The following is a 13,678-nucleotide window of genomic DNA, read 5'->3' on the forward strand; positions in this document are numbered from 1 at the left end:
CCTAAGTTCAAGGTGCAAATACCCTGTTCCCGGCTTACCTTAGTTCAACCGCGATACAGGGATATATAATTCACTTTAAGTTATCAATACTGAAAATTTAACTTACACCGAGTTAAGAATATTCAGTTTCAAAACCTACAAAATGAATTCTATTTCCCTACGCGAATACCGTGAACATCGAAAGTACATTTATTACTTACATTGATATTACATAGAACCTACCTAATTTAAATAAAACTTGACGCAATGAATAAAATACATCCAATTGAGCCTGGAACGTAGGCTTTCGCAGCGAGATGCATTGTTATCAACGGCTTTCGGGAGAATGAATTCATCGTCTGATGATGCGACTTACAATGGCCGCGAAATCTCGCGTGACAAAGCGCAAGACACAACTCCTCCCGAAAGCCGTTGACAACAATCCAAATGAGTCTAAAGCCTGAATCACACGATCATTTTTTTTCGTCGCCAAAGTGATCACTATCGCGATCACTTGGCGAAATGATCGTCGCCGGCAATTGTTTTTCGCGTTCGCGATCGCGATGAGGATTCCCATCGCTATTTTTCATCACTCGTCCGGTCGCTTTTTCCGTCGCTAAAACCGTCCCTAAAACCCCATATCAGCCAATCGGAACGCATGCCCGTATGGAGCTATTGCAGCGCAACGTTTGACAATTGTGGGAACGACATAGATAAACAAACACGCTATATATTTACGTGATGCGGGTCCTATGACAACGAGCTGTGATATCGGAAATTATGCGAAAAGCGACGGCAAGAGTGACCTGTGATTCAGAAAAATTATCAATAGAGCGATCGCTTTCCGCGACGGGAATAGTGATCGCGACAATGATTACTTTCGCGACGAAAAAAAATGATCGAGTGATTCAGGCTTAATATACATAAATGAGCCTAAATACCCATGAAACAATTGTAATCCTTCCAGGTAATCCAATTAACCGCAGTAGTTGATTTCAAATTGATTCAATTCAATTAGATAAAAACATTTCCCAAAACTTGTTAATGCCGAAATTATCTTCATGAAACACTTCAAAACTAACTATAAAACGTGCGATAGCACTGATCTACTTTGAAATATACATACATTGATTTTTAAAAGTGTGAGCGTCACTCATCAACTTGTGAGCTAGGTGAAAGAAATTTAAAAAACAAAAAACGCAGCTCAATATCAATTTGGATTAAAATATAACAGTTAGTATTTTCGATTTTGTGCACTGACCTTTCCAAAACTTCCTTTCCCGATGGCTCTGAGAATTTGGAAATGGTCGAAGTTCACTGAAAAACAAAAACACAACGGTTAATAGTAGAATTGACCAATACATAATTATTAAAAATACCTTACTTAAGTATTAATCTAATACCACCACGAAAACGGTGGTTGAATTCACAGGTATGGAAAGAATGACACACTAATTTAAGGAGCTTTGCTGGTTGTTTTCTGGTGAAAACGTTTGTTTACGCTAGCACTTTGCTTAAAGCGAAGTAAGCTTCCCAGAGGAAAATTATTTCGGCAGTTTCAGTCGTAAATTCTAAGTCAGTAAATCGTTTGTGAGCTATTCTTAAATCAGCTTATATTCCTCTCAGCTTTTATTACTCAGCTTATTTTCTAATATGCAATGCGTTTTCAAAAATCAATGCAGGATAATGTGGGGAATAATGAATTCAATTTATAATGGCCTTTTCTAACCGACAGTGGTAATATTTCTCCTATTATTTCACAAACACAATAATAAATGTGATCTATATTAAACATTATTTACACCTGGTTCAAGAGTAAAACAGAATATGATCCTCAGTGTTCAAAACAAACATTCCCAGCCACAGTTTCATTCAAATAGGAAAATGGTCCGTAAATACACGCAGTATATAAAAGAATTCAACTTTATGTTTGCGCATATTATTCGCTAAAATGAGCATTGCACATAGGACATAAAATACAATAATTTTGTTAACTCATAGGCCACAAAAATATGCAGTTGGTATAAGGAATAAATCGAACAAATGATTTACATTAATTGCCATGAAAACAATTCACCTGAAACGGTTTTCGAACCACGACCTTTGGCTTTACACCGTTACTCGAAAAGCCTAAAGGCCTTGGTTATTCCCGGTCCAGGGAAATTTTTCTCACGACAATTAATGTGAATTTCACGCCGTCCACGCGTCGGTATTGAAATAGTACACACAAAGCAATGACGACTTTACAAAATAGAACTAGGCTGGAAATTCCTTGTATATTTTCCCCCGTAAACGTTGGACTTTGAGTGGTTCATTTTTATAATCGTTGAAGGAATTCCATGCAAACCTTGTATCACGTACGTTTTTATCGCTCTAAATGTCACTGAACTGAGAATATATTGGATCCGCAAAATTGTTTCCACAACTGTACTCCGGGCTTACTCCAAAGAAGATGTGGAAAGGAAAATATCCGGTCGGAAAGCAGCATTTCCATCAACTATACCTTCTCCCAGTTTTGAATAAATGGCTCGGTGCTAAAGACCGTAGCTAAAAATATCCCGACTTTCACAAAAAATTATCATTCAGGCGACATTAAGCCAGGAATGCGGGACCAGGATTCCACAACTCTTCCCATAACATATTTTTCAGCAATGTATCTCGGCAACTTGACTTCCGAAATTTTTGCACCAAAATAAGTCATAAAAATAATGCCGGTAGCAAATATCCGCCCTGAATAAAATTGAAAAATACTTTTACTGAATGCCATACGGTTTATTTGATTTTAAAAATATTGTCATGGATTTATCCCGGTATTTGCTAGTAGGAAGTTCTCAAAATAGCTGAATACTTTCTGGAATTTTCACTCATACTTTAACCTAAAAGAGCTAGGAAAATGCAAACCTAATGTTTTTATATTTTCTACATTTTTATATTTTCTTACATTATTTTCATGGATTTCAAAGAATGTAACCTTTATGGATTATGTTATAAAAGGCATAATTACCATTCACAACCGGATATTCCTATTGAATTTACGTACTCATATTATATAAAAAAATCTTTAAAAATTGGAAGATTGAAATTAATCACGCTATATTTTTAAACTAAAAAAACTTCTGCTTCCTTATTTTTTCAAATTTTTATTCTTGGGGAAAAGTGAAAGCGGAAAATAATAGCAGTTCATCCTCTTGAAAGGTTATATGTGCTTATCACTGACGTAAAGATGCAAATATTCATCCCCATCACTTCAGTGCAACTGTGAACGAATAATTTACCTCGACGTTTAGCAAAATTTTATGCATCATCTAAGGTTCAAATAGATACGATAAGTTTTAATGCCTTGGTCGTTATTGGCAGTAAAAAATTAATAAAAACGAATAAAAAAGGAACAGCAAAAATTCATACCATCCATCACGTTTATCTCAAATTATCGGTTTCTCTTTAGGATTAGCTTCTAATGCGTGTGCTTATTATGGAAAAGAAAGACTGGCACCAATTTAAAAATAGCCAGTTGGACGTCTTATTTTTTGACGTTCCACTTACTACAGTGCGTATACAAATCATCGAGTAGGGAATATACTTCTGGCTTCCACTGCAGAAATAGACAATCAAAAGTATTCCACAAGAAACTTAAATTCTATTTCAATATAACAGCCCTTCAAAGTAGTAGTAAAACTTCTCGGGATCGCCACCGGGTTAGGAACTGCATCAATAGCATTTAAAACTCAAAAAAACTTCAGAATCCATATTTTTTCAAATTATTGTTCTTCATTCCTGGCAGTAAAGTATACATCATTTCTGGCAGTAAAGCATTTCCTGAGCCTGGTGGCGCTCCCGAGAACTATTTACGTAGTCAATTCGCAGGGAAAGTAATAAATCTTTCTTAGAAGTAATATGTTTTACTAAGCACGTGTTTATAATGTATCTATCACTCGCGAAACCTAACAGCAAGCCATAAAGCTTTACACCACCCTATCCGAGAGATATGCGATTGAGGTGAGAAATAAAGGTCTCAGATCCATATTCGATCCCCGCGTCGCTTCCCTATAACCTCACACGCTGCCCCTACCCGCTCTACATAACTGGCCCTCCGCGAGCCATGTCAAGACAACACCCCATACATCCGACCAACCCATCAGCTCCACTCACCAATCAGTCTCTCCAACCAGCCGCGATAACTTTCACCTATTCCCCCTTGTAATACACCCTGCAGCACCGTCAATGCATTGCACACTCCGCCCTACTCGCTCCACTCGATGGATTCCCCTCCTGCTTGTCCAATCCACTCCATTCTGCAGGCTATTTAACTTCAGTCTGCACTCGCCTTTCCCCCCACATGATTCTGCTCTTGACACCTCTTCCTCAACACCCGCCTCATGTGGCTGGTCCTTGCTTTGATACACCACCACCATCCGTTTCTTTCACGAATCACTACTCTTATGTGACTTTTTTCTTTTAAAATCACCGTCACAGACACCATGAGCCACCCACCAAAAAATAGGGTTTAAAACTGGGGCAGATTCAGGATTCTTCCCTGGGAGGCACAGGTGTCCGACTGGTAGACGGTCTTCTCATATTTGAGATTAAAAAAACATACAACAATTACCGTTCCAAATATTCTATTAATTTTAATATGAAAGTTATTAATATTAAAATATCGAGAAGTTACACTTATAATAATAATAACGACGGTTATCGACCCCCTTCCCCACTTGGGCGATGCTTTTTTTTGTGCGTTGACTAGTGAATGACCAATGACTGGCAAATATGTCTTCTTGACTTGGACTCACGGTTTTCATGATTGAGAACCCGTGATACACCAAACAGAAAAGACAGAAAGAACTTAATGATAGCCTAATTAAAAATCTTGTAAATATTTTAAGCCTATGGAGCACGAAGCACGTGCGAGGGCACCCTAAATCTGCCACCGTCCCCCGACTGAATAGATGGAAATAAACGGGGAAAAGATATTGGTGACTACGCAAGAATATGCTTATCTCTGGAAAAAAAAACTTCAACCTGCACATTCCATTTTTTTAACAATCGACTACCATGAACCTACTTGACATATGTAATTTCATTATTTCACGATGGAAAACCAAGTATAACTTTCTGTGTTATGAAGTTGGGGCTCAATTCGGTGAATATTTGAAAATTCGTCATGAGCTCGCCCTTTCTACTTTATGAATAATTTTCTAATTCCCTTTTACCGTTTTGGATGCGCAGGGTTTCCATTTTCATAATGAAGTGGCTTTCAAGGTTCATTATTAATTAATTGCCAATCAACGGGCAGACTGTGTATACTTGGTAACGCAAATAATAATACTACACCTCCGTGAAACAAAAGTGGAGGGAGCCCCCTGAAGTACATGCACGTCAAAATTAATTCCGTAATTCATAATGGGCCACTGAGAATATTTATGCAATTCCGGAAATATGTACGAATTGATCAAACCACAAGACCCATTTCAAAGGGCCGTTCTCCGAATTGTTTTCGAAACTGAGTAAACCCAAACAACCATTAGAAGTATTTCCGAATATTCCTCAAAAACAGAGGCGTAGTTAGAATATGACTTGAGGGGGGATGGGGAGGTCACCATCCCAGGCAACGGGGAATATTATTTAAGTACGACGTCCATGGAAATACATTTGACACCATTTTGGCACTCAAAATTTGGGTTTCATTCGTAATGCCGTGGAAAATAATCACAATAGAGAAAATATTTCTATGCTATAAAATTCTCTAAGGCTTTTTGAGAGACCTATTTCCCTCACCCTTCTCCATAATTACGCCACCGTTGTAAACAATATGAGTATGATAGCGAAGTGCCAATCAACGAACATAGTTTCATGGACTAAAGGTGAAAAACGAGAAAAATTCTACGTGGATCATACACGGGAAAAGGCACTCAGAAGAAGGCTCATGCGTCATTCGGAGCCCCACGCATAGGCTCGTAATGAGACAATATGAAGAGCAGCGATCCGATCTGATCCACTCTCCCCGGTGAGATTTACCTTTTTCTCTTCACGCTCGACATTTGCGTTCCTCTTAACGCCTAATTCCGTGCTTACGACCTTCGACTTCAATCACCCATCGGGACCGTCCCAGGTTCTTTCACCCGGATCTACACCAACTCCGTCAAATACATACCTTCTCCATCCTCCCCCCACCCTCATTAATATCCCATCCTGTTTTATGTCACTCTCACTCGCGGATGACAACATCTAACGTATTTACGAGGCTCCTCTGTCAGAATCGTAAATTCCAAATCGTAAATATCTCATTCTCGCGCCCCACGCCATAACTCTCTCTGATACTTTCTTTCCTCGGGAACGGTATCGATTAAAATATTTTATCTCGCGAGAAATGGATCTTAAATTATCAATATTGAAAAATAGTTCACGCATTTTGATAGATGACCTATTTGTAAAAAGTAACACAAAAGCACAGGTAAGTGCATTATCGGCCACACATAATGATATTTAATTAGTCGCAGAGAAAATTCGGGAGGTGTGACCTCTCGGAAATACAATCCATTCTCATTGCTTTCACTCCAACTATTTCCCTAATGAAAGATTGATCCCAATGCACCGAACAATATGCCATAATAATCATGAAATTTACCTGAACCATGCGTCTATCACCTTGATTACACCACGCTTATCATGCACTTACCAATCTAAGTCACCAAAACTCCTGTTTAATAATTACAATGATACTGCAATAGGTAGTGCACCTCAATTGCCAGAGTAATATTAATCACGATGCGATTGGAGACAATTGTGGCCTATGTAACAAAGTATACTCATACAATCATGTGTGCCTATTAAAATTGGCCCACTAATTTTATTTAGGTACAGAGACAAGATTTACTCCATCCATTTTTCTATAAAATGGTGTTTTAATGCACGCCCTTCGTTATGTCACAAGGATAGCCAATAGGCTTTTCACAGACCAAGCTTTTATGGGCCAACAACACCTCACTATTAACCAAAATCGACTTCCCGCTATAATTATATTATTTCATTTTTTAATGCCTGTTTAACACGCCCTAAAATATTCACTTCGAAAAGAGAGGATGATCACGGACAGGTTACGTTTATTGAATATGAAGAAGAATACACAATGCAAAGAGAATATACATTAGTATCAACACTCCCTTGGACTAAAGTAAATGAAGTGCGACATTTACACGACATTTAGAGTTCGATATCACTATTTTCTACCCATTTTTAGTAATATTCGTCATTAATAGGCTAACTATTTCTAAAACTGAATGCATTACTACATAATTAGCTACCCATTATGATGAAAAAACGAATTGCCATGGAAACATTTCACGATAAAAGAATCCTTCTGAAAAATTCCTGTGACGTACAAACATCGTTACGAAGATAGAATCAGAGAAACCTTAGCAATAGACTTCTATTTCTATCACAATCATTCCGCGTCGCTTTGATCTGCCAACAGTCCCTTTCACGGAGTAAGAACCCGATCCCCCGCCCTCGCCTTTCGCCATTCGCTTTTTTTTCTCTCTCTTGTGACCCCCACGCCTGGCCATCACTCTCGCGTCTACGACAGGGACATCTCTCCGAAGCCATCGGACTCCTCCTTTACGAGATTTTTTTTTCACCCGCCTTTTGTGCCCTCGCCCCTCCCCTCTCTCTTTCTCTTACTCTCTCTCTCTCCGTGTGACGACAGTCTTCTATTTTTTACTCTCCATCTTCCCACTTGCCCCTCACCACCGCACAACGCCATCCCTCAAGGGAAGCTTCGCCATAAATTGGACGAGAGAGAGGGATGGAGAGAGTGAGAGAAAGCGGCTTTAGGATGACGTGACATCCATGTCCACCATCGTGCCAGGTAGAGAGAATCTGTATCGGTCTGGTTAACCCGGAGGTCATGGGTCCTAATCCAGCAAGCGGCATGTATTCTGCATCTAACCTTGGCATCGCTCGGACTAGCGAGGTGTGACCGGGCAAGTTGGACACTTTCTAACGAAGACTACCACCATATCTTGCTTATTTTAATGGAATGTTTTTAGTGATTAATTTATTTCAATTGGAACGATACTTTAAGAGTGACCTGTTCAGCGGTACGAAGTACGAAGTAAAATTTAGGTTTCCCTTCCTGTTAAAGAAGAACCAGTTGAAATTGATTTCAGAGGGCAATACGTTCCACCCTTGGCATTTGAAAGGCGCATCAAACAAGGATCTTACGATTAATATGAAAACAAGGATCTTACGATGTCATTCAATCACCCTTCCACACATTTATTTTCAACGCTGGTCCATATTATGGTATATGTGTGGCTATGAGATATGGCACGGTAGCAGAAACTTATAGTGCTTTTTTTAATAAGTTCCTATTTTTTAAGCGGAAAAATCATGAAATTCGCAAGAGTTGGAAGATGGGATTCAATAATGAGCAGCTTAAACCCATCAAATCATGAATACCCACACTTCGAGGAAACCTCCAGAATCGACCACCACAAAAATAATGTTATTTTCAGGGGAAATTACGAAAATATAAGATCATTTCACCCAAATTACATCAAATACTAGTACAAATGCTAGTAGTAAACAAAATATTATGCTCATACGCCCATTGTTTTTTATTTCACAAGCCATACTCAAGTTTGATAAGCACCGTACTCTCTCCGCTAACAAAACAGATTTTGCTTGGTAACATGAAAAATTATATAAGGTGAAATCAAAGTCATTCAATTTTGTAGCATAAATTCAAACGCGAGATGTGATGCAAAAGCATAGCAAGAGTAAGCATAAAAGTTCATCAGCTTCATATGTCTCTTTTTCAAACGGAATGCTTTTCAAAGTAACCAGCCGGTATCAAAATCATACATCTAAGTGGCTCAAGTCACATATCATTAGTAAATCGATTTCCCATATGTAATTGCCAAAATTTCAGTTCTGTCTACCAAAAAATAAGCATGCAAACATAACTAATGGTTAAAAAATGGAATTCGAATAAATGTCTTTTTAATAGGACTTTCACAACTTCACTCTACCCATAAACATTTTAGTAAGAGGAAAGACAATCATATATAAACCTGCATTGTAGTCACGCAACGCCCAATTCATCTGGGTAGTACTATAGAATAATTCAAGTAACTTTTCTCTCCTGAAATGATGCGAGTTTTTCATCCCATCAAAATTGAAATTTCAAGAAGTTTTCGGCGGCATAAGTCACTTATTCAGTCCATTCCAGAGTCCATTTTTTTTAACCGAGCCGGTGTCAATAAAAAATTTTAAATCGAAAACATCATACCGCGTTTATTTACTTGCATTGCTATTTCCATTAACACATTAAGATTTGCTTTAATTTTAAATTAAAATTGATAATATTTCTCAAGATAGCATAAAAATATCCTCAGCATCAATACAGCACACAGCCATTGTATAATAAAAGTAATTTCAGCCCATTCCAACGAGTAACCGGATTTAACAAACTCAACGTTCAGCGCCAATACTACAGTAAAGGAGATTTCTAATGCATTGCAATGAAAATATACATACCAATGAAATGTATTGGCAACCCTGCAATGCTTTAAATAAATATCTTTTCGAAAATGTTAACATAATTTTTGATTGCGCCGTCAGAGCCAGCGCAGATAATTTTATTACGGCACTTTAACGATCTGTTTTGCGATGCCTTTTCGCAAAATAGTAAATTCAATATTGCTGCATTAGAATGAGGTACGTTCTATGGATACACGAAGAGTAATAATGAGAAATACAATCGCCTAACTCATTTCAGTAATACCAATCCCAATAAAGGTTATGGCGCGCGCAGTTATCAATACCCTATGAAACAGAGCTATTGGATAAAACCCTCGTTGTATCATATTTAGCCTATTGCCTGTGCTCACAATATATATTTGCCATATCTGTTGAGAAAACCTTGAAGAAAATGCATTGAAAAGGTTACCTATCATGAATGTCCTACGATTTATACCCTCAACCAAAAATTATTACTCACAGATGATAATACGAAAAAATGAATTCAGGTATTTTAAAGATCGAAAAACCACTACGTATCCTATTCATAGTAATTAGGACACAATAATAAGAATCTCAGCGCGGCTCGGCCCGTTGAGATTGTAAATATGATAGTCTCTGCTAAACTCTTAAGTTACCATCATATTTTATTACATCCCGATGCTATTACGACAGTTAAAGAGGGATTATAGTTAAAACTTTTGATATAACAGACTCTAATTCGGAAAGATGAAAATTATCGCTATCTTCCTTTCCGTTGCGAGCCATTTGACGTTATGAACAATACGTCATGGTTAAGCCTTCGAGGATGACCTACTTCTGCACCGGTGCACAGTATAAAATAAAATACGTCTATCAATAGCGACATTTTTGGAAAAGGTGGGTAGCTTAGCGTTCCTTTAATTCAACCAAGCTCTTATGTTTTATTCCTTCAATGTACATTCTAAGGCTTGATTCCGTACTTTTTTGGGATTTGGAAAGAATTCAAAATTTAGCTTTAGACTCGGCATCAATTTAATTCGATGGTATTTCCACGGAATTGCCTTCACTAAGAGGATAATACTTTTGACTTTCAAGGAAGAATAGTGAGCAAAAGAATATTTCTTTAGAATCAGCATTCAGATAGAATATGGCAATTAATTCCATATCATTGATTCACTCTAATTTAGCCATTTTATTTTAAATTCTAACAACCAGCCGCTAGCGCAGTTTGTATTAGGGGTACGCTGATAAATTGAAAGATAATTTGGATGATGAAAGAAAAATGTTCTTCACCATTAGATGACACGTAACGGAATATAAAATTCGTTTCTATAATCAAAACAAAATCTCAGAAATTTTAAGTGATCTTTCGTTGAAGGTTAATTTTCCCCATGTTTAACGCGATTTTATGGACTAAAGTTAACATTATTCAAGGAAATTTAGTAAAATAAAATTAAGCAGTCTTAAATTTAAGGTGTACTAGTATTTAATATCGCAAGTGAGGAAACTAATTTCGCTTCTTCTCTCCAAAATGGGTAGGCTAAAATTCGGTATTTTGGCAGATTGTTTTTTTGGTTTCTTTGTAATTCAAATACAATAAAAAGAAAAAGAACGACCAAAGGCTGGACTTTCATATGTATGACGCACGAAAATTAAATTATTGGCAAAGAAGGACTCGCGAATTTCGTAAAGTCGAACCAAGGCCTTAATTGACCAGCATCGACTTCAATCAATCAGACCTCTCCGCATTACTGAAACTCGATGGTACCCAATGCAAATATAGGTAAAGAGAATGCATCTTACCCGCTGCACCAGTAAATGAAGTAGAGTCTTATCAACATATTTTAATCCTTGTTTTTTTCCAAATTTCCCAAATTCCAAATCTTAATCAAAATTTGTTTAATCACAATTACAATTGCTTTAACCTCCATTTTGAGAATTTTACGCGACTATTTTCGCCGATGAATGGTTTTTGCAATTGACATATAGTCAAATTTTGAAATAGGGCAACTCTTTATGACAAATTTCAATGTGTTATCTGAATCATTAGACGAATTATTCGTTGAGGAGAAAGGACAAAATACCCCCAGCTGAGCGGCTGTGATGGATTCCCAAAATAGGACGCATCACATCAGCATCTTGCTTGCGCGACTAATTATTCGCATAAAATGTTATCTTTTTCGAATATTTAGAGCGTTTGTAGAGTTGATCTATGTCAACATTTTCCTTCTTATTTACAGAGAAATATTACATCGGAGAAAATATTGAGATAATATTTTTTTATTTGAAATAAGGGCAAATTGTCACATATGTCTACTCGGTAGACCCTTAAGACTTCAAGATAATAGCTCAAGTTGCAAACAATTAATTAGTCTAGGACAAAATACGAGTGGGTGCTACGGGTCTCCTCTACGTAAGAAACAGAAACCTAAAGTTAAAATGGCAGCATAGGCCGAGAGAGGGAGGGCAGTCACGCACGCCGGAAGAGAAAAGAAGTATTCAATATCGCCGCCCTCTGGGCTCCGAAATGATAAACGTTGTCCCACTCGGCTCCCCACGAGCCCAAATCTTTTCTCCCGCCCATTCAATCACTTCCTCCTCCCCTGCACTCCAATATTCTCTCTCAAGGACCTCAGGACCGCCAAAAGCCACGCCCGCAAGATGACGATCGGGCTCAACGTGACAGAGAAAAGCGTTGACAATTTCGTCTCACACTCACATCTTTCTCATTTAAGAAGAGCCGCCACAAAAGCAAATAAATGTCATCTTCTACATATTTGGGGTAACTGCAGAAAATGAGAATAAATTGCAGAGTGCCGCCACATTTTCCAAACAAATTACAATTGATAAGATGCACAAAATTGAGAAAAATATGGTGGAAATAGAATGCTCTCATCAAATTGGAAAGGCTCTTTTCGCAGACACTGTCTAAGACGGTTATCACTGCATCGAATATGACTCGGATAAATTATCACAAATTAAATTCTTCATTAAACTTTAACCACCGATATTAGAGATCTGATAAGATACTGATAAATTAAAATAAAAAAAACGTTGGCAGTAGAATCTGGAAACACTGATACTAAGGACTAAGTGCATCAATTTTTACCTTAAAAAATACCATTCTAAGCCTATTGTAGGTATCCAACGTCTGGTTTTCTTAATTTATCCTTGAGAAAAAAGTTACCCTTTTTAAACACATTTACCTTTTATGAAATGGACAAACTTTCAATCAAACTGCCAATAAAATGACTTCGAAGGACACTGGACAAAAATTCTGAGTAAAAACTGAGTGATTCTCTGCCGAACACCATCGCAAAAATTATTATGGCAGCTATCAAGAAAATTCATTGAACGCGCCAGATCTTAGAGTAGGCTCGTTTCCTGAAAAGTTTTCGTCAAAATAAGGGATAGCTGGAGGAAAATAAATATCAGTGATGAAAATAAATAAGTCTACAATTGCACAGGTCAGCAAATTGATCGGTTCAAACGAATACTGGCGCCACAAAAACTAAGGAAATCACTTATCATATCTCTTTTAATTTTTCTTATAGCTATCGGTGAGCTTGGAAATATGATGTACCATGGTAATCTGACAACTCTGGCGGAGCACATTTTTAGGGTCATCCCCGGATTTGAACGGATCGATGGGACGGAAAAGCCTCGGTTCTTGTACTAATATGGATTAACCGAGAGCGGATAAAACACTGAAACCATTAGCTAGGGTACCAACTCAGCCCCTTAAAGCCACACCAGCTCATAACTCATGCATTATTCATGATCCCTGAAATCTCGCTTCGTTCAAGATATTATATGCAGAGACCGCCATGCACACGAGAAATTCCAGGTACGGAATATTTAAAGCAATTATATACATTGGTAGACAGCAGTATAAACTGTATGGTTCTCATAAAAACGCCTATCTATGCCCTCTCTTCTGTTTACTAATACCGCACCATTAATATATGATTATTTTCTATTTTTCATCACCATTGCAGCTTTGGCATCAAATGTTTTAAAACGTTCTGAAACGAAATTAGTACAATTTACGCGCTTTATATTAACTACTTTCAACACCTTTAGCATTAAAGTTAATGCACAAAATAATATTTATGGCACCATAAATTCATAGATAGCATTTACAAAATTAAACCTAACAAAATAATACATGAAGAATAGACTTAAAAATCCAATACAA

General features: G+C 37.4%; 1 protein-coding gene across 1 annotated transcript in view; it reads right to left on the reverse strand.

Moving 5' to 3' along the window:
- Positions 1-13,678, reverse strand: part of LOC124153830 (serine/threonine-protein kinase 32B) — a 550,681-nt gene that overhangs the window by 438,225 nt on the left and 98,778 nt on the right. The window contains exon 2 of the mRNA XM_046527209.1: positions 1,241-1,296. Within this exon, the coding sequence (XP_046383165.1) occupies positions 1,241-1,296 (56 nt within the window). The remainder of the gene's footprint in view (positions 1-1,240; positions 1,297-13,678) is intronic.

The sequence above is a fragment of the Ischnura elegans genome, chromosome 2, assembly GCF_921293095.1.
Source record: "Ischnura elegans chromosome 2, ioIscEleg1.1, whole genome shotgun sequence".
NCBI lineage: Eukaryota > Metazoa > Arthropoda > Insecta > Odonata > Coenagrionidae > Ischnura > Ischnura elegans.